General features: G+C 43.0%; 1 protein-coding gene across 2 annotated transcripts in view; it reads left to right on the top strand.

The window, feature by feature from the left end:
• Positions 1-21143, top strand: part of Slc9a9 (solute carrier family 9 member A9) — a 540735-nt gene that overhangs the window by 15935 nt on the left and 503657 nt on the right. For both annotated transcript variants that reach the window (XM_060385517.1, XM_060385518.1), the window contains exon 2: positions 117-319. In XM_060385517.1, the coding sequence (XP_060241500.1) occupies positions 117-319 (203 nt within the window). The remainder of the gene's footprint in view (positions 1-116; positions 320-21143) is intronic.

Raw genomic sequence — 21143 nt, 5'->3', positions numbered from 1 at the left:
AATGCTGTTTTTTTTTCATGTTGCTTTTATAGGCTCCAAATCAAACATTTGATTCACTCAATTAGGGGAGCTTTAGATTGCCTTCTTCCAGTACAACTATTTGTTCTTTGTTTCAGGCCTCATCATGGGATTGATTTTACGATATGCCACAGCACCGACCGATATTGATAGTGGAACTGTCTACGATTGTGGGAAGTTGTCCTTCAGCCCATCAACTCTGCTGGTCAACATCACTGACCAAGTTTACGAATATAAGTATAAGAGGGAAATCAGCCAGCACAACGTCAGTCCCCACCAAGGCAACGCTATACTGGAGAAGGTAAGGGCCTTGTCAGCACACGCAATTTTGTCTTCCGTAATTGATGGTATCATACAGAAGCTTCTCTGCATTCACCTAAACACGTCCTTTTCACATTGTAACAGGGGGATGTTTAGTTGACTCTATAAACCAGGTTGTCAGTATTTTTCATAACATTTGGACAAAGACTTTAGTATAACTCTCCACAAGCGAGAGTTGTATTTAAAGATAAACTCTTTCAGCCATTTTCTCTTTTTTGAGCTGTATCCCAGTGACCATGTATGTGATTTTGGTGTTATTGCACATATTGCCTGCTGGATATTTGGCTCAAATCTTCCCAAGCCAATGAGGAGTAGAAAAGAATGAAAATGTTTCCATTTGTGAACTTTGATCTGGGATGGCTTTTGGCTACCAATAAAAGGCACTGGCTTCTGGCTGTTTATAAACACACTAACCTACAGCCCATCCAAGAGATCTTCACCATGGTGGTTTAGCTAAGAAATTTTAGGTTAAAATTGCAAGAAGATTCGTATTTTAAAAGCTAATTTCAGGCTTGGGATATAGGTCAGTGATAGGACGCTTGTTTGATATGTGTGAAGCTCTAAGCTTGTGGTTCCTGGAGTGTCAAACATCACCTTTGAGATGTTGAGTTCCTGTTGACAATGAACATGTGTGGGAGGAGCCAGACCCTTGCAGGAACTACTTCAGAGTCTTTGGGTCAGTGGTGAGCCCTCTCCGATAGGATTGTAATTCATTTTTAGCACTTCAATTCCATACTGACTTAATTTTATTATTTAAACATACTGCCAGTGGTGGTGGTGCACACCTTTAATTTCAGCACAAGGGAGACAAAGGCAGGTGGATCTCTGAGTTCAAGGCCACCCAGGGCTATTCAGAGAAACCCTGTGTCCAAACAAAAACACGTACATTTCAGGTGAGAGGGCTGGAAATATGGCTCAGCAGTTAAGAGGGCTTGTTGCTCCTCCGGATGACCCAAGCTTGATTCCCAATGGCTCACAACTGCCTGTAACTCAGCTTCAGAAACCCGGACACTCTTCTGGCTCTGTGGGACACACAGACATGCAAATGCACACATGAATGCATGTGCGTGTGTACACACACACACACACACACACACACTTCTCTCTTTAAGAAATACACAGATTTTTCCAGTTTTGAGGAATAAGAGATGGAATTCATTTTCTGTTTTTTCTTTTTAGAGATGACTGATTTACAGTCTTTTTTTCTTCATTATCTTCCACTAGTATATTTCCACGTTAATTGTGTGAAAGGACTTGTTAGGACTCAGGCAATTCAAATTATAATATCAAGTCATACCATATTTAAATAGGAAAGTAGATTTGAGCACACAGCAAGGAAGCTTAATAATAATTCGCTTCCATACTACATGGAGCAACTTCGTGGTTTTATGTTTTCAATCATCTCAGTCATGATTCTCTTTATCCACAGGGATAATAGAAAATTTTTTAATAAAATTAATTTATATAACTTGTTGACAATACAGTATAGCACTTAAAAACGTATTTCAGTTTTATTTATTTATTTTGAGTCAAGATCTCACTGTGTACCCTCACCTTTCTGAGAACTCTCTATGTAGCCCAGGCTATTCTTGAATTCTTAGTCTACCCTTAGTCTCCTGACTGCTAAGCTCACGGGCAAGTACCAGCACACCTGGCCAGTTTTACATTTGGCATTTCCTAGATATAAATTACTTCTCCCCTTCTGCTCCAGCCCAATTTTGTCTGTATTTCTACACAGCAGTACTCCAGACAGGTTGATTCTCCAAGGATGCCAGAATTATTCCTGTTGCCATAGCAATTTTGTTCTCTAACATGACTGCCTGTAAATACCTGGCCAGGAATTTTGGTAGTACATTATAGTAATTTCTTTATCAGCAGACACAATCAAGTGGTTTGCTTTTGGAAACTAAAGGTAAGAGATGAAAATATTTCTTTCAGGGGTGAGATTCTGAGGCATGTTCCTAGGGTGTTTGCTAGTCATTGAATAGCTCAGGTGTCTTCTGCATACATTTCGATGCCATGGTACCTTGAGTCAAGGTCAGTATTTGGTGGCTTCAAGGGCCTAGGGTTTGTAATTGGTAAGTCTGTGCTCAGAGCAAATACACCCATCTGTGCTTGTGGAGAACAAGCCATCTTCCAGAGTCCTTACTGTGTTAGACGGCTACACAGGGACTGGATTTTGCTCTTGTAATTGGAGTATGACATACTTTGTTGCTCGTGTGACAATATAGATGGACCTTCCTAGGTCTGTAGACACGTATAGCTGTTGGCTTGCCTTCCATTCAGGTTCTCTACTGCATCTGTCTGTTTGTATCAATCGGTTCATTTCTGCTGTATGAAAAGAGACCCCATAAAAGGATCCATTTATGGAAGGCTTAGGATGCAGTAACATGGGCCATACAGTTTGTAATTTCTCCTAGCTTCACCTAAATTACTGTGGTCCCCAGCTTTCTTTTGAAAAAATATTTTAAAGTTCTATCTATTTTATTTTATGTGAATGTTTTGCATGCATGTATGAATTTGCACTGCATGAGTGCATACGGTCTGCAGAGGTCAGGAAAGGAGATATTATCTGGCTCTAGTTACTGATAGTTGTGAGCTGCCTTACAGGTGCTGAGAACAGAATTGGTTCTAGGCAAGAGTAACAGCTGCTGTTAACCACGGATCAATCTTCTTAGTTCTCTCAACTTTGTTTATAAATGCTACATAAAACCACAAAGTTGTACATATCAGTGGGGTACCATGTGATGTTTTCATACACACACATTGCATAATACACTTTAATAACGCTAAACAGACCCATCGTCTCCATCGCTTACTATTGCTTTATGGTGGAAACGGCCACAATCGTGTTTCTAGTTTTATAAACAGGGCAGTAAGTGTGTTGCTGTTATCTGTAATCATCCTACTCAGTGAGCTAAAGCATAGCAGACACTCTTTTCAAAAACCTATTGTTATTATTTTAAATTGTGTGGATGTGGATGTGGACAAGAGTCCCTGGAAGTCAAAGGTCAGAGGTGCTGTGTGCCCTTAAAGCTATATAGCTGTAGGCTGCTCGATGTGGGTGCTAGGAATCAAACCCAGGTCTTCTGCAAGATCAGTGGTGTTCTTAACCACTGAGCCATCCCCCAGACCAAGAAATCCTCAACGCTGTCTTACCTGTGACCATCAGTGTTAATTGTCAGCTTTACAGGCTCTGGAGTCACTAAAGAGATGAGCTTCTAGGCCAGTAGTTCTCATCCTGTGGGTCTCAACCCCATTGGCAAACCTCTGTCTCCAAAAATATTTATACTACAATTCATATCAGTAGCAAAAATTACAGTTCTGAAGTAACAGCATGATATACTGATGAAAATAATTTTAGGGTTAGGGGTCACCACAACATAAAAATCTTATCAGGGGGTCACAGATTTAGGATGGTTGAGAACTACTGCTCTAGACATACACTGAGGGATGATTTAATTCTTGGGTATGACTCTGACAGGTTGGTTACGTTAATTGAGATGGAAAGATCCATCCTGAAAGTTGTTGGCAGCATTCCTGGTCTTAGGTTCCAGACTATCTTAAAAGAAAGAAAGGCAGCGGAGCATGGTGCTGCCTGCTTCCTGACTGAGGGTAAGATGTGACCGTCCACTCCTGCTGCTGTGGATCTCCTGCGGTGATGGACTGGAACCTTGAGCTGTGGCCAGAGTAAATCTCTTCTCATTTAAGTTAATTCTTATCAATGTATTCTATCACAGCATCAGGAAGAGAAACTAAGACAGTACCCACTGATCAAGCTCTCCCTGTATCCCTCCTATTCTTTGAAGTCTTTTGTTACGCCCCATTTTATCTTCACCTTTATAGAGAGACTAAGACCTGTCCTGTGGGATTGTTTCATTTTAAATGGGACTTTGTGCAGAAAACACCAGCTGATGTTGTGCCTTTACATATCCTGTTCTCATGGCTCATACTCTTACTACCGGCTACTGCCTCTGAAGTGCCACACTGCCAACCATGCTCTTTGTCACTCCCACTTCCTCCAACAGTGGTGCCACACTGTACTGCAACATTCTGGAAGCTTAGTACAGGCCAGGGTTAGTAAATTCTGAGGCAGTTTTATTCGTTTATTCAACATCCATTGGGAGAAATAGGCCACACATTAGAAAATTTTGCAATGACAGGGACCATGTCTCTTAATGACCAGTGTATCCTTAAAGCCTGCCACATGCTAAATAAATATCTGGTGAGTGAATGAAGAAATGGATAATTGAATAAGTCTGAAAATTTGCCATCATGTACGTATCTGGAGAAAAATGCAGTGTTTGAAAATTATCATCCTGAATTTGGTAGAGTTGTCATTGCCTAGATGCTAAATGTTTTAAAATGTTAAATTATCCTCTCATGTTAGTTGTGTATATGCTGATAAAAAATTAAGTGTCCATAGATACTATAGAATTGACCAGACTCCAGTGCTGGTAGGAAGAAGCCACACTGGGACTCACAGCACTTGACCTTGAGCCCTGACAGTTCTGTGTACCCACACACTGGCCGGGCTCTCCAGAAGGCCCATAGAAGCGAGGCAGAGGCCCAAGGAATTTCAGCTTCCCAGGCAGGAGGAGGTGGGCAGTTCTGGGAGGGTTCAAGAGAAGTCCACACAGTGGGTCACAGAAACCCACAGGGCTCCACTGGATCTCTTTCTTTTTTGGAATGTATTTCAATGAATATTCAGCCTTTGTTTCTATGCATTAAGACTCGATATTCAGTTTTACTCTTAGAAGAATGGAGTTTATAGCTCGGATGAAATGCCAAGGATTTGGGGAGACTGGAAAAAAAGTCCTGTGCCATGCCATCACCTCTTGGAAGGTTTTATAAAAGCACATGCATTTCTGGGATGGTTAGGCCCTGATGGTGCTTGGAAACAGAGCGTAGCTCAGTGCCTTCATGAACTCCTTCCAATAGGAAAGTCTAAAGCTGGAAAATTGAGAGCCGCTGACATTTACAGCAGCAGTGATGTGCTGTAAGCTTATGCCACGTGTGAACTTCAGGAAATGCCACGTGCTAAACCTGTTCTATTCGTGCTCGATGTGGGTAAATGTAGGACAGAAAATGGCCATTTGACTTAGAGACAAGTGAAAATAATGCTGCACATGTTATGAATAGACAACTCAAAGCACCAGCCGCAGCTCTCCTGTGCTACGCCATAACTATCCACTTGGTTCTCAGCACCATTTGCCAAGGTTGTTCTTCGGCTCTAAGGAATTTCTAATTTTAATCCGGTTGGGACCGATATTAGATTTTATAATGGCTTTACAAATATGAATTTGTATACATTTCTGAATTTCGCATAAACAGAAGTTGCAATTTTTTTTCTTTTGAAAAGGAGATGGAAATTTGAAAAATAAATAAATAAAGACCAATAAATGAAGAACCCATACATCAAGGGTGAGGATGTAGTTTAGTGATAAAGAGCTTGCCCAGCATGTGAAGGCCCCAGGTGTTATTTTTAGTACCACCCAAAGAAACAACAACAGCCCTTGTCTATCACGAATATTTCATTTATTTAGTCTTCAGCATCAATGACCTGAGTCCCCACAGTTACACTTCTGAAATATTCATGGTTTCCAGGAGGATTCCAGTAAGTCAGAGGAAAATAATGCCTGAGAAACACTGATTAAATAATACTAAAACGCAGGTACCAAAAGATTGTCCCAAGACCTCCAGGCAGGCGCTGGTGTCCTGTGGAATTAGGGCTGACAGGAAGGCTTACAGCAAAGCATCCTGATGGACTGAGAGGATGGGGAGAGGGTGGGAAGACATTCCAGGCAGAGAGAGGGGCATGGTATGCAAGTGGGAAAAACAATAAACATTGCAGGAAATGAAACCTTTCCTGTATTTGCAAGTATGGAGGCTAGAAAACCATAGAGGTGGAAATGAGGGCAGAGCTCTACTACGGAAGCCACTGAGGGCCACGCTGCCTGTGTTCATGCTTGTCTGTAGTCAGCAGAGAAGTGTGATGTTAACTAAGACAGAGTTTTAGTTCCGCTGAAGCCGGGAGGAAATAAGGGAAAAGCAGAGGCAGCACTTGAGTGTTGACCCAGGGGTAAGGGGGAGGAAGAACAGGTAGATTCAGAAGAAATAGGTGTGAGGAGGAGGGAGGGAACAGGCTGCTTGGTGGGGCCCTGTGAAGTCATAGGAAGGGGGAATGGGAAAGAGCAGAGGAACTGAAATAGAGGACCAGGAGCTGGATGACAGGGGAAACTTACAGTTTAATGACTTCTACAGTTTTAACAACTTACACAGTTATAATGACTTAAAGCGGTGAACAAAACAATGTGCCTGTCTCATCACTGATACAGTCACTCGTTTTAGCACGCTGTGTATTTACACTGCGGAACTTAAAGAGTGAGTAGCGAATTTCACTGAGATGTCACGCAGATCTAGTCCCGTTTCAAAAAGTAGTCAGCACAGTTAAATTTATCATTCCTGTCCCTCACGAATCAGATGACTCCAGAGTACTGACAAAGGAAACCCCTCAGTGAAAATTTTGCTGTCTCCACTTCCTGTTTGAAAAGTGACACTATCAGTTGGTTAAGGGAAGTGGCTTTGGGGGTTCTCTATACTGCTGAGCAAAAATGTCCTGTTGTTTCAGAAAAAAGAATCTGGTCCTGTCCCAGTAGGTCAAAGGGCATGACAAATGTGCCTGATTCTTAAGGATGTTTGGAAAAAAATAAAATAAAAACTTACGAACAGCTAATTGTATGGCTTTCATTCAGTTGTTTCCATTATGCGCTGCACTTAATTGAGTCTGTTTCTCACTGTCCCAATTTTCCTTTTGATTCTTACATGTTTATCTGCGAAACCTCCAGTCTTTCACTGTGCTTGATGAGTAAGTATTCTTGCAGAGGCTAGGGCCAAAGCTCCTCTGGCAATGGGAACAATTTGACCAGGGAAAGTCGCTGGCCGGGAGATAAATGTGTGCAGTTAACACTGGAGTGCTCTTGGGAAGGATAAAGAAGGAGCGGGGACAATCTCCTCTGTAGTTTTTCTAGACAGGCTGGGAGGGACCGGGCCTCCAGTGATTAATCAGCCTCAGGACTTAGAGAAGCATTGGTGGGATATTCTCAGCGCAGTAGGTTTATCCTTCGCATTCTGCAAGGAAACAGGCTGTTGTGATTTGTGTTTGTCCATCCTTACCGGTCCTGGCTGTGCTGTAAGAGAGGATCCCAGTACGACTCAAGCTCGCAGGGAGGACCACAAGGCTGCCTGGACTCTCAGCTCCTTTCCTCCATACCTTAGTTAAGAGAACATTTGTTGTAAAGAAGCAAGTTTATTCATAAAATGGATCATTTGTAAGTGGTTATAAAGAAACAGTTCCATTGGGTTGGTCTGCGGTGAGGGCGAAAGATGGTGTCACATCACAACGGCACAAAGCTCAGGAAAAGACAGTCACTTCTCAAACAGGAGTAGAGGTGGGGGGCTTTCCTCTTCTTGTGACAGGCATTTCTAATGAACTCAAGGGGGGGGCATCCCTAAAGCCCTCAAAGGGGTTGCGTGAGAAGCATCTCAGACCTAGGCTTTACCTTCTAAAGGGTCTTCATTCACCCTAGAGACCAGTCTTCAGTCACAATGTGACCACACCCAGACCATAACAGTAAACATAAACTCCTCAGTAAGATGCCCTGGAGCACCTAATACAGTGCCATTTGTTTACAGATTACATGCAAGCAATGACCTATGCTATAAACACACACACATAAAAGTGACAGTTTTCATGGATTAACCAAAAGCAAAATGCAACTGAACTCTCTTCCTCTCGTATGGGACACCTCTCTTTAGGGATCAGTACAGTGTCACATATTTTATTAGAACTGTGTTTTTACTTTAAACTGGCTCTATCTTAGTCCATTCTGGGCCGTAATAATGGAACACCACCAGACAAGGTAATTTATAAATGAAGGTAAAGTTGGCTCTTTGTTCTAAAGGCCAAAAACCAAAGCTCATGGCACCGACCTAGTGAGGGCCTTGTTTACGGTGTCAGCATAGAGTAATTAATCAGGTTTTAGGAACAGAAAGAAGGGGAGAGGGACAGCAACTCATTCATCTTCCTGGAACACACATGGTAGGGTTTGGATCTAGAATGCTCCTCGGAGGCGCATCTTTTCAACATAAAGTCCCCAGCTTGTGACTGTATTTTGAAGGCCGAGAAGACCTTACAAGGTAGGGCCTGGCTGGTGGAAGTCCCGTCCCAGCCTGCTTTTGCTGCATCCTCACCTGCACCCAGGTGTAGAGACTCAAGCTCTGCCATGTTGGGTCCATGCCTTCCACTCCATGTGGACAGAAATCTCTTAGTGGCCACCGCAGATCCTTCTTCTCTTAGAAGGATATTTTCAGATAGATATGAAGACTGGGTGCAATACTCTATAACAATCCACTCCAGAGAACAAAGCCAACCCACTGTTCAGGCACAGCTCTCATGGTCCAGTGTTTCCTAAAGGCCCCAGATAGCTATGCAGTTGTGTCAGGAATTAAGTTTCTAACTCAAGGCTCTGGGTTTCATATGAAAACCACAGCAACTTCTTCAGAAATCCCACTCTTCTGAAATCTATGGCATTCTGCCTGCACATTCAAGAGCATGGGAGTAAGGGGGAGTCTTGACCTGTTATGGGGATGTTCTTAGGAGCAAATAAGCCTTTGAGGAGTACGGGTCTTTGTCTTAAATGACTCCATGCCACTATACTCCAGAATCAAGTTATTTTGTGTCACGAGTCCACAGTCTCAGGCCACCTTTCATTCTCCCTTTGCATTTACTAGTGTCATGAGTCATAGTTTTTATCTATGAGGCTTTGCTTAATTTTTCTCCTCCCTAAATTTGCAAAGCCTCCAGGTCAGGGCCTAGGTTTGCTTTCTGTCACATCCTGTTTCCAGTGCCTGTCATATGGTAGATACTCTGTAGATCTTGGCACATGAATAGTTGGTGCAAGTAGGTACCTGTCATTTTGCTGTGAGTTGCTGTCTGTCACTGCCATGGTGTCCTGTCGCAAAGGCTGGCTATTTTGTAATGAATGAAGTGTGTCACAGGTTTATCCTCAGGGTGAACTACACAGGCTCCAAAATAGTTTTTGTTTCTCAGAGGACTGGACAAATCTCACTTTCAAATACTCTGACAAGGAAATGGGGAGGCAGAGAGGCCCAAGAGAAGTCTGAGCATAGAGGAGACACAGAAGGAGCAGGGGAAGAAAGAGACTTCCTATTATACGCCGAGCTTCAGTAGATAAAATAAAGTGGCTCTTTCTCCGTTTCCCCTTTTGCCTTGCTCCTTTGAAAACACTAGACTGGCAGAACCGCACTTTCATCATCGCTGGTCTCCAGGGAGCAGCTATATAAAGCTCTGTCCTATGGTACTCCCACTTTCCTCCTCGGGCCACCTGCCAGCGCCTCCCTAATAGCTTGTACAGCTGGGGTGGTAGACACAGAGCAGGCTGAACTGAAGGGTTCGCTTCACACCAGGGTCAGGCAGCCAGCTTGTCTTAAGCTGAGGCAGAGGGCAAGGCGCCTCTCCGCTGTGCCTCATACCTTTCTAAAATATATTTGTACATTATTTCTAAAATACGTTTGTACATTTATGATTGTTGTTACTGTTGTTTTGTGGAAGTGGGATAGTACCTACAGGCTCACTCATGCTAAGCGAGCATTCTGCTCCTGAGCTCCACCTCGGTGCCTCTCAGATCATGTTTCATTGCAAGGCCTACTGGGGACTGACTGGTGCAGCTCTGCCTCAGGCTGAGCTTGCTATCAGAAGTCAAGCTAATCTTGCCTTTCCCTCTGCCGGTTATTATTGAGCTCCGAAGCGTGGGCCCAAGGCAGAGGCAGCGGTCGGTGGGCAGGGCGTAGTGCCTGGGAGTCGGACTTAAAACTAGAGGAGGAGGAAGCCTAGCGCTGAAGGATGTGAGAGGAGAAACAGGCCGAGGATTTCGCTGTCTCCGTGGTCCTCTGAACCATCCCGCCCCACCCCTAAAGGACGGAGCCATTCCGTGTCTGGGTAGCAGACACTCTGGACAGGGTGTGGCCTTGGGAGAAGTGGCTCTGTAGCCTTGGCACTCGCTGACTAGACGGATCACACCCCTGGAGGCAGGAGCAGCAAAGTATTCATCGGAGAGGCTTCTAACGTAGATGGCACTTCACGGCGTTGAAAAGACTGACCTCCCCAAGCTAGAATTTATGTCCTCACACCACACCTGTTAGTTAACGCAGAGTGGAACTCAAGGGAGCCCGCTGGAATTCGAGGGCAGGCTTCTCCCAGCTCTTGTGAGCTGATTGTTCAGTCAATTTTTTGTATCTGTTGAACCAGTTGTTGAGTATGGCAGCATGAAATGGGCCATGATGGAAATCTACACCACAGAAATTGGAAAGGGTTTCAGACCAAACTTGGGAGATTTTATTCCCTTAACAGACACGATTTTCCAGCATAGGACATGTGCTTAAGTAATTATATTTTCAGGATAATTGGAAGGAGCCAAACATCTCGGTTTTTAGCTCCCTAGAATGTCTCCCCACAATGGCTATCGTGAAGACTCCGCTGTTAGGTGGAGCTTCGTGCCCCCTAATACGATGTGCGTCATGCCCCCCAATTAGACTCAGGAATGAATCTCATTTTGCTGCTCTCAGAAACAGGGCCAGCAAGCTTCATTTCTCTCAGCAAATGTTGCTTTATCTATAACGTAGGCATTGGTGATACCTATAAGCAGAAGTTTGCTTTCCAAAACCAACTGTGAATGTCAGACATGTTGTAAATATTAGTCTGTTTCCATTTCCTGTTTCTGTAACATTTGCCCTTGACAGGCATTTATTTCCCCAAGAGTGAGGTAGGTCGATGGAGGAGGTTTGGTGCTGCTTTTTTCATGAGTCATTTTTAAGGTGAATGCACCATTTCAAAACGCATTGCCTGATTTTAATCACACTTTCTGCTGAGGTCAGCGTGCACTCCTTCCGCCCCCATCCTGCCTGCTCTGACCGGGCTTCTTGCTGACTCAGCTCTTCCAAGTTCAGCTTCTCAGGCCAGTTGCTCCCTGGTGAGATCTTAGGAAGGGGAAGCTGTATGCACAAGTCATGGCTGAGCCTGGTAAGGATAAGGCAAACTCAAAACAGTTGCCAGGTGTAGAAAAGAAACCGTGGGGCTGGGATTCCCCTGTGCCTTGCATACTAGAAGCACAGTGTCTTTGGCCTGAGGTATCAAGGATGGCCAAGGGTAAGATCCACTCTAGACTGGGGAAAAAAGCAGTCATTGTTGATGGAAGAATGTGTTGGATGCATAGGTCCTGAGAAATGGTCACTGAGGAGAGACAGGAGCACAGGTCCTTCTCTTGTCCACCTGTTCCTTAGTCTTCTGTCCACCCTATGGCAGTCATAATTGAGTTGCCCTGTCATGCTAGAACCACAGACATGGCAGGCCACCAACCCGGGGAGGGCAGGGCCGGGAGAAATCAGAAGCAGTTTTCCCAAGGGTAAAGCTGGTTAAAAGATCAGAAGTCTTGGCATCCAGGGCCAGGAGGACGCAGCTGTTGCGTTTGTCTCGCGGGCTGGAACTTGAGGGTGAAGGGGGGAGCTGCATTTATGAGAGGACAAGAGGTGTTATGCACAGCCAGGCTATCTGATCACTGCAGTAAGGAGTCACGTTGGTGATAATGAGAAGTAGTCTGTGAGACCAAGAAACTCAAGCAAAAGACAGGCGTCTGTCCGAGCATTGGTGATTTGGTGCCATGGTGCCGGGCTGGAACACCTCTTACATGGTGGGTGATGAGCGACAGCAGCCCGGATGACCTCAATCTTCCTCTGGGTGCAGAGCGGTTACTGTGGCTAAGAGGCCAGTCCCTGAGCTGTATGACTTAGTTCAAATGCTGCTCTATATCCACGTGGTTTTAGAAATTCTAGGCAACCTTTTTAAGTCCAGTCTCCCCATTTTTATAATTAAGGTATTTCTGATGAGACCTGATAGGCAAAGGTCAGGTGAAAGGGGAGGAGAACCACCCCTATCAGTGGATTGGGGGAGGGGCAGAGGAGGAAAAGATGGAGGAAGGGCAGCATTGGGAAGGGACAAGGGAGGGGGTCACAGCTGGGATACAAAGTGATAAATTGCAATAAAATTTTTAAAAATTTAAAACAGAAAAAGATCAATTAAAAAAAGATATTTCTGATTACAGTGCAGGACCATCATGAATTGCAAATAAAAAAAAACACATGCAAAGAACTTAGAATAACATCTGGATCTAGGTAGGAGCTCACTGTGTTGATTGTTTTTTGGTTTTGGTTTTGGTTTTTGTGTTTGCTTGTTTTTTCTTTTCCTACTGGTGTCACTTTTGCTGTCAATAAACCAGTTGGAAGCTATAGTTGGAGTCTAGGCTATGTTGCTTACCAGGTATGTGAATTTCGGCCAATCACACACCAGGGCTTTCCTTCCACATCTGTGAAAACAAGGCATTCCACAATATTTAGCTGCAAAGGTTGTTGAGTGGAAAATCTGAGTGCCGTGTGTAAAGGAAGCTTAAAACCAAAATAGCATCATGGAAATATATAATTTGTTGATCATGATGATGAACTGATAAATGGTAAGTATACGGATAATCTCTTCCTTTCTTGTTCCAGTTTCGTTGTAATGTGTATAATTTTTGTTCCTTGCAATGTGAATTTTATTACAATGGTCACTATAACTTCCTGATAATGTCATACAATGTCCATTTTAGATAGACAGAAAAATATATTTTGGAAAGAAAGAATCCAGATAATTCTACATTGTACCACCACAATAGATCCAGGCTATCATAGTATATCTATTTATTTCTAGGAAGTTCAGACAGGACCTAAAACTTTGTGCCTTCCCATGTTTACATAAACTTATACCTTTTCTCAGATGTTTAGAAACTCCAGTGTCGTGCATGGATGGACTCGTGTTTCACATGTGTGTCCTTTTTAAATTTGGTGTGAATGAAATTTTAGTGAATACTATCTATCTAAAGCTGTCTCTGTATTTTGGAGCACTGAGTGGGCCATCTCTCTGACAGTAGGAATAAAATATTTATTGAAATAAATGCCTTCTATTTCTTTGGAAAAGCACTAGACAGTGGCCACAAATCCAACAGAAATGCATGGGGAAAAGTCAAACTATTGAAACCTAGGACCTTTTCTGGGACAGCTGGCAGAAGAAAAATTAGTGAGTACCCATTCATGGCTGTAATATACTCATTTCACATGAACTAAAGACTTAATTGTAGACACTAATATAAAATTGGTAAAATTGGGGAGAAAATATAGTTATGGTATCAGAATATGGTAAAAAAATCCATCACTATAACTCAAATGCTATAAAAATGCACAAATTTCACACTATTAAAGTTATGAAAGAGACTTTTGTCAATGTTAAAATCAAAAATTGTTGAAAGCTATAATAAGACTAGAAAGTTTCGAAAGAGACTTTCATCAATATTAAAAACACGAATGGTTAAAGGACATAATAAGACTAGAAAGTTTCAAAAGAGATTTTCAACAATGTTGAAAACACAAATTGTCGAAGGAGATAATAGGACCAGAAGAATATAAGCAACTAAACAGAATTGTAACCAGATTCTGTGAATAAACTAATCAATAAGGAAAGCCAAACTGGATAAAATAGATGATCAGGAATTTCCCTTAAGAAATACAAAAGACCAACAAGCAAAATATATATACTTATTTCATTAGTAATGGGAAACAAACAACGTAATGTTTAATATTGATCAGATTGCCAACAAATTAGGAAATTATCAGTACAAAGTGTTGGCTGGAATCGGAAGAAATGGTCTAAGAATCTCCCGTGAGAATGTAAATGGGTGTAACTGTGGTAGCATCTATAGAGAGACAGTGTTGCTTACTGTTTAACAGTCCACTTCTAGAGGCTTACTCTAGAGTATTTCGTGTTTGTGGAAGATAGTGACCAACCTGTCTGTCAGAAAACAAAATCCCCAAATCCTGATCTAGTCATCCAATAGAATGTTCCCAACGCAGTTTAAGCAGATAGACACAAATCCACGTGCTCATTAATATAGACAAATTTAAAAATCGATGCCAAACATAGAAGACAGGATACAAAAGGATCTTTACAAAAAGGATCTTTGCCAAATTCTTACAATGCAGATAATACACAGTCCTGATTATTTTTTTATTGATACATCTTACAAAACTAAAGACTATAGCAGAGGAAGGAAAGAACACTGACTTCTGTGTGTGCCTTGCTTCTTGGTTGAGATGAAGACAGACTTCATCTAGACACAAATCACTTACAATTTTCAGAAGCAAGCAGGGAGGATTATATGCCTGCCATTCTAGCACTTGGGGGGGTTGATGTGGGAGGTTTGCTGCAAATTTGAGATCAGCCTGGTCTACATAGTTAGGACCAAACTAGCCAGGGCTATAGATCACCACTCCATTAAAAAAAAAAAAAAATTCTTGAAGTAAAATTAAAACCAGAAATAAAATAAAGGAGATGATTCCTAGCTTAGGATTTTCAAGCCCGGTGCTGCCCCCGTGTGATCAGGACTTGACACAAACGCCTTGACTGCTCCAGGGTTCAGCAGGAAAGGAAGTTGAGCCTGGGCAAGAAAGGAAGCTGAACCCTGGCAGGTGCTGAGCTGGCACAGGGTGAGCACCCCACCTCCTCTTGCCTCCCATCTGGTGTAGCTCCTCTAAGGAGGCCTCCTTCTGATGGCCCTCTGTCCATAAGCACCAGTCTATGTAAAACACATCCTCCCTCTCTGACAAGTACCAGCTATATTTAAGACGTAAGGATTCTGCGTAAACATCTGGAGATATGTAAGAGCTTTTTCTGCATGAATCGCCACCCCTTCTTGTGGTCAAGTCCATCCTGAGTAAGACTTCACTGATTTAAAGGTGAATTCATCATTATTCACACTATTGCTTTAGCCACTTGCTTTGCTTCCTAAGCTCTGTCAATGTCTTCACTTTGCTTTACTCCTCGGTCTGGCCCCCATCCTTCTCCTTCTTTCCTGCTTGTCATCTTTGTCCCCTTACTGCTCTTTCCTTTATTTGCCAATTATAGTCATTTATATTCCATTTATGTCTTTTTATATAGTTCCAATTTCCAGGTCCCTAAGACAACCACTGCCCAAGAGAGGGGCCGAGAGCCCACTGTGCCTACTTTCTCGGCACAGACTTCTTTCACAACCCCTGTGCCCACTTCTCCATGGAAGGCAACCCAAAAGGATCAGCAATTCTTCCCAAGCATGAAATCTCAATCCTCAAACTCCTGTTTAGTAGCTGACATATATGGGTAGGGTAGGGGGAGTCTGCCCCTTCTCGGCCTATCTCGGATATCATTCACGAGCAAGAGCACAGTTCATTTTGAAGGTTTGCATTCTTGTCCCTGTCTGAAGTGATTGGATTTCACACACACACAGTGAATAACTGGGGAAAATGTGTCCCAGATGTGGTGCTAAGCGATTATTCTGAGAACAAGGTTATGTATACAAAGCCCCAGTCTCCCTGCACATCTGTCACTGATGCTGGCACCTGCACCCAGCAGCAGCCACTCTCTGTAGCTCTTTATCGGGATCTTCTGCAGCTGAGCTCTTTGTCTTCCTGCCTCCCACCTCCCCCATATCTCTGTCCCTCAGCCTCTGTCTCTTTCTGCCTTTCTCTCGGTCTGTCTCTCTCATTTCTGTCTCTCTTTTTTTCTCTCTTCCCGCCCCCTCCCAGCTTTGCCTTCTACCCTCTTCTTTTTTCCATGGCACTCACTCCCCTGAGACCCCGATGCACTCCCGTGATTCTGGAGTGTTTCTCCTTGACTCTGACCTTTCCATCAAGTATACTTCTCCAACTGCTCCAGACAGTCGGGCTCAGCGAGCCGAAGCGCAGGAGGCCTCAGGGGTCCTGACCCTCTCAACCCCACCAAGTCAGCGGCTTCTCAGACACATTCTTTGTCAGGTGTAAAAACATAGGTCTCCCCTCTTTTTTTTTTTTTTTTTTCTTTCATTTTTACCTCTCCATTTCAACCTTAAGCCCTGCTAATCCTCTCTGCCATATGCCAGGTTTATTTTAAGCAAATCCTTGTTGAGTGAATAGCTGTCTCCTGGGTTTGTTTCTTCTCATTCCGTCACAGTCACCTCCTTTAGCACTCACAGTCCCCTGTGCTGGCTTTGGCAACTGCAGCCTGACAATGTTTTCCTTTCACCCAGCTCAACTTTGATGTCTCTGCAAACTAATCTCAAAGGACTTATCTTTTTAAAGGTAAAAAAAAAAACAAACCCACACACATTATTCTTTGAGTAGGTGAGACAGTCACATGACTCAGCATTTAAAAGATTCAAAACGGTATGTTGGAACGCTGAAGCATCCATTCAATGTCTTCTCTGTCGGCCTCATTTTGCTGCTAAGAGAGAAGTACATGAGAGGTCAGCAGTGTAGAGATGGATAGAAATGTTGGTAGGGAGGTTTGGACTGAGAAATTCAGGGATAAAGAGGGGGTGAGAGAGAGACCAGCAAAGATGGAATGAGTATCTATTACTTCCATCTGGATTCAGTTGGAACTCATAGACCCCCACCTGACAGTGAGGAACCAGTCTACATTTCTGGCCAGGACAAGAAGGAAATGGCGTGTACGAATCCTGTGCAGTTTCAGCCACATGCGTGCTGTTCTGCCCTTTGTCCGTTTGAGTTGACAACTGGCGGAGAACAACTTTGCCCATTGATGGGCTGCTTCCTTAGCTATTCTAATAGTCACATCAAATTTCAGCTGCAGATTATATCACAGTGTACCAACCAGGCCATGGTTCATCTCTCCATCTTCTATGCTTTGTTAGGGTTCCCATGCATGCAAGTCTATTTGCAAAAAAAGAAAAAAAAAATTCAGATTAGATGTTACCAAATCAAGTGTGTATAGACAGTATTTTTCATAGCCATTGTCAAATTATACCATTGTCAAATACAATATTATATTTGTGATAGCCACTTAGTCTGTGATCTTGTTTATGAAAGGGTCTTGAATTTTCCTCATCTTTGAGTGAACAGAGTTCAAAATAACTGCCAGTGGATTTGAGAGAGTCTGGACTAGTGTGGGCCCATTGGGCTTCCCCTCCTCCATCCCTCTGTCTTGTTTATTTCTGTTCTGTAGGTGGGCCCTGTATCTCCAACCCCTAGACCATTAGTATTTTCCTTCATTTAGACTCAGATCTGTAACAGAATCCTCCAAGTTCATTACTTCTCTGAAGACACTACCTACTCACAGTGAAAATGAGGAAATAAAATGAGACTAAGAGAACTTGAAAAAAGAGACAAAGCTCATATTAGTAAGTATCACGGCATAGTCTTGTTAACTATTTCGAGTCTGCTCTTCCTCTCACTTCTATAGTTCACACCAAAGTCAAGCTGGGGTAGAAGGAAGGTCGAGCACATGCGTGGGCCATCACCAGATGTATCTTGTGGCTGTGTGCCCCAAGTCATCCAAGATCACTTTAAAGTCTCCTATTTGTGTTAAAAATGCATCCAGGTTATGGATTCCACTTTTTAACATATCTTCACTTATTTCAGCATTTGAAAATATTCTTTTGTGTTTGAGTGGAATGTTGTATAGATATCTTGTTATGTCCATTTGATTCATAATGTGGGTTAATTTCATTATTTCTCTGTTTAGTTTCTGTCTTGATGACCTATCCATTGGTGAGAAATAGATGTTGAAGTCCCCTATTATTAATGTGTAGGGTTTGATGTGTGATTTAAACTTTAGTAATGTTACTTTTATGAATGTAAGAGCCTTTGCATTTGAGGCATAGGGGCTCAGATCTGAGATGTCATCTTGGTGGATTTTTCCTTTGATGAGTATAAAATGTCCTTCCCCATCTCTTTTGATTAATTTTGGTTGAAAGTCTATTTTATTAGATATTAGAATGGCCACCCCAGATTGCTTTTTGGGTCTGTTTGCTTGGAAAACCTTTTTTTTTTTCCAGCCCTTTACTCTGAGGTAATGTCTATCTTTGTTGCTGAGGTGTGTTTCTTGTACACAGCAGAATGATGGGTCTTATTCTTGCATCCATCCTGTTAGTTTGTTTCTTTTTGTTGGGGAATTGAAAAACATCTTAAGTTACTTGCTATCAGATGTAATTGAACGCTCAAAATCTCCTTGCTTTCCCTGTGGCTTGGAGTACCCTGGCCGATGGAGTCTATAGCCAGTAAGTGAGCATGGCTCTGCATGTAGGGAGCCCATGGGTAGATCCTCATCCATACCGCAAATCCCAGCTCATCTACTGCTTTGCTATCAAGACTTCCCATAGGCCAGCCATGCCAGAGTAGTGTCTCTGTGCTGGAGAACTCCAAATTACAGCTTACCTCAAAGCCTTGTCTTGTGGGAATGCCATTTGCTGCCTTTCTTTGTTTATAGCCATCACGGAACCACTCTATTATGCAATGTACCTTCATATTCTTTGTCCCAAAAGGCTTGCTAAGCTTTCAATGACTGAAAACATCACAAGGGACTGAACACATCATTTTGCTAGCTGTTTTTTACTTATCCAAAGAAATCAGCTACTTCCCAAATAACAAAAGCCTAGTTCTGAGTCTCAAATCTTGCTACGTTATACGAACTTAGTTCGGTTGGAAAGTATACATTTAGTTGGTCCATGCATCTGCATTCACTTCCCAGTGAGATCCCAGTCATGTTGACTGACACTGGGTGTGCCATCAATTTCATCTCCTGTCTCTGGAAAATAGGGATAATTGTATTTGCCAGCCACCCCTCAAAAATGTTGTCAGAGGTGTTGAAATACTGTTTTTCAAAGACATCTTCAGAAGTATGAGGCCACATCAATCATGGTCTTTCGCCAGTGTGGTTACTTTAGTGCTTATTTACTTAATAGGCCAGTAGAACACTGGCATTTCTTGTCAGACAAGTCATAGCGCGTCATTGTATATTCAGGCCCAAACACAGTTTTGGAGCTATAACCTTCCGAAGCCTTGAGGATGAAGCTTGGAATGTTCTTCCTGTTCTTGGAAATTTTCTTAACTAGTTATCTCTGTGAACATATGTGTGGGCCGTTCTAGTCAAATACTCGGGCATATGCAAAACGGCATTTCAAATATACTGCACTATTGTGAACACACTTGATATTTTACTATCCTCGCTTTGTCTTTAAGATTTAATTCCGATGCTTAAAAATCTGTTTTCTTGACACGCAGATAACCCTTCCATCTCAGCATCTTAGGTCTGTTGTTTTAAATCAGCCGCATCTTGAACAGTGAAATAGAACGTTTGGCAGCTAACTGGTGAGAATGTGTAGTCTTGCTGGCTGTGTGCATGTTCATATGCTATCTGACTTCCACTAGCCGCCAGTGTCAGAGGCAAACATTCGGTCCCTCAGTTCAAGAGCTCACCATACCACGTGGCTAGTGGCCACACCTCAGTTTCTGATCCGGTGAAGTTCTGATGGGCAGGGTCTGAGGGTCTCACCTACTTTGTGTCTTGAGAGATATATTTAAATCCTTTTGGCTCTCCGATCTTCTCTTGCACCCTTTACTTAGACCCCGCCCCTCCCCCAGTATGTTAATTTTCAAGGTGAATAGTTCACTGCCAGGGCCAAGAGCAGAGCACAATCTGGAGGGGGGCGGGGGAAAGACATGTGAGATTTCCAATAGAGGCTGAGACAGCAGCAAATCCAGCCATTTCTGAGAACTTGTCTGGATTGGAGTCACTCCCAGAACTCTGATTTAGCAACGACTAAGCCTAGAGCTAGGCTGAAAGGAACACAAATCTGTTTGTATACACAAATAAATCCCCTTGTGCGGCTTGCCGCTCTCAGCCTGCCAGCGTCGTCTGGCTGCTCCAGAAACTAGAATCCAGTGGCCTGTTAGTTCCCCCGCGTGCAGGGAGCGGGCTACTCTGCTTATTGAAAAGTTCTGCATCGGCAGTTAGCCTGATTCCTGCAGGAAAGCTGCAGAGGCAGGGGTTTTTCTGTGAGGAGGCTGTGTCACCCAGATCCAGCCTTCGAGATGGTCACAGCTGTGCGTTGGTCCTCTAGTTGGAACACTCACTGATGTTCCACACATCTAAAGCAATGTCGGTGTAGCGGGCCATCTCAGGAAGAGTCGACCTAGAAGGACCGTTAAAATCTCTACCCATCCTTTACACAGGACAGGAGAGCCTGAAAATGAAAGTGCTGGTTTCAGTAGAGAAATAGTCTTCCCCATGGAAGAACATACTGATTATCCAGTAACAAATGATCATCCCTGAAAACGTACATACCAGCACAGACAAGTAACAGTATACAGACTGAGCAGGTTATGTTAAGGAATATATATGTATATGCATATGTGCATACAATAACAATGAATACAGAGACCTTGAGTTTGAAAGTGAGCAGGGAGCGGTTATATGGGAGGTTTGGAAGGAAAAAAAGGGAAGAAATGTAATTATTATAATTGCAAAAGTAAGACAGTATGTAGCTTTTTATTGTTTGGAAAATAACTTTTGTTTGGAAAATGCCATGATGAAACCTTCTACCATGTGTATCCCAAATATTGAACTCAGGTCATCAGGCTTTGCCAAAACCACCTTTACTCGTTTTGCCGGACAGTTTTATGCAGACTCAAGACAAGCTAAAGTCATCTGAGAGGTCATCTGAGAACCTTGGTTAAGAAAATGGCTCTATAATCAGGCTGTTCGAGCATTTTCTTAATTAGTGATTGCTGGGGGAGGGCCTCGCCCATTGTGAGTGATTCCATCCCTGGGCTGGTTGGTCCTGGGTTCTATAAGAAAGCAGGCTGAGCAAGCCATGGTGAGCAAGCCAGTA

The sequence above is a fragment of the Meriones unguiculatus genome, chromosome 6 (assembly GCF_030254825.1).
Source record: "Meriones unguiculatus strain TT.TT164.6M chromosome 6, Bangor_MerUng_6.1, whole genome shotgun sequence".
Taxonomy (NCBI): domain Eukaryota; kingdom Metazoa; phylum Chordata; class Mammalia; order Rodentia; family Muridae; genus Meriones; species Meriones unguiculatus.
The sequence above is the reverse complement of the archived record's forward strand: the minus strand, read 5'-3'. Positions and strand labels throughout refer to the sequence as shown.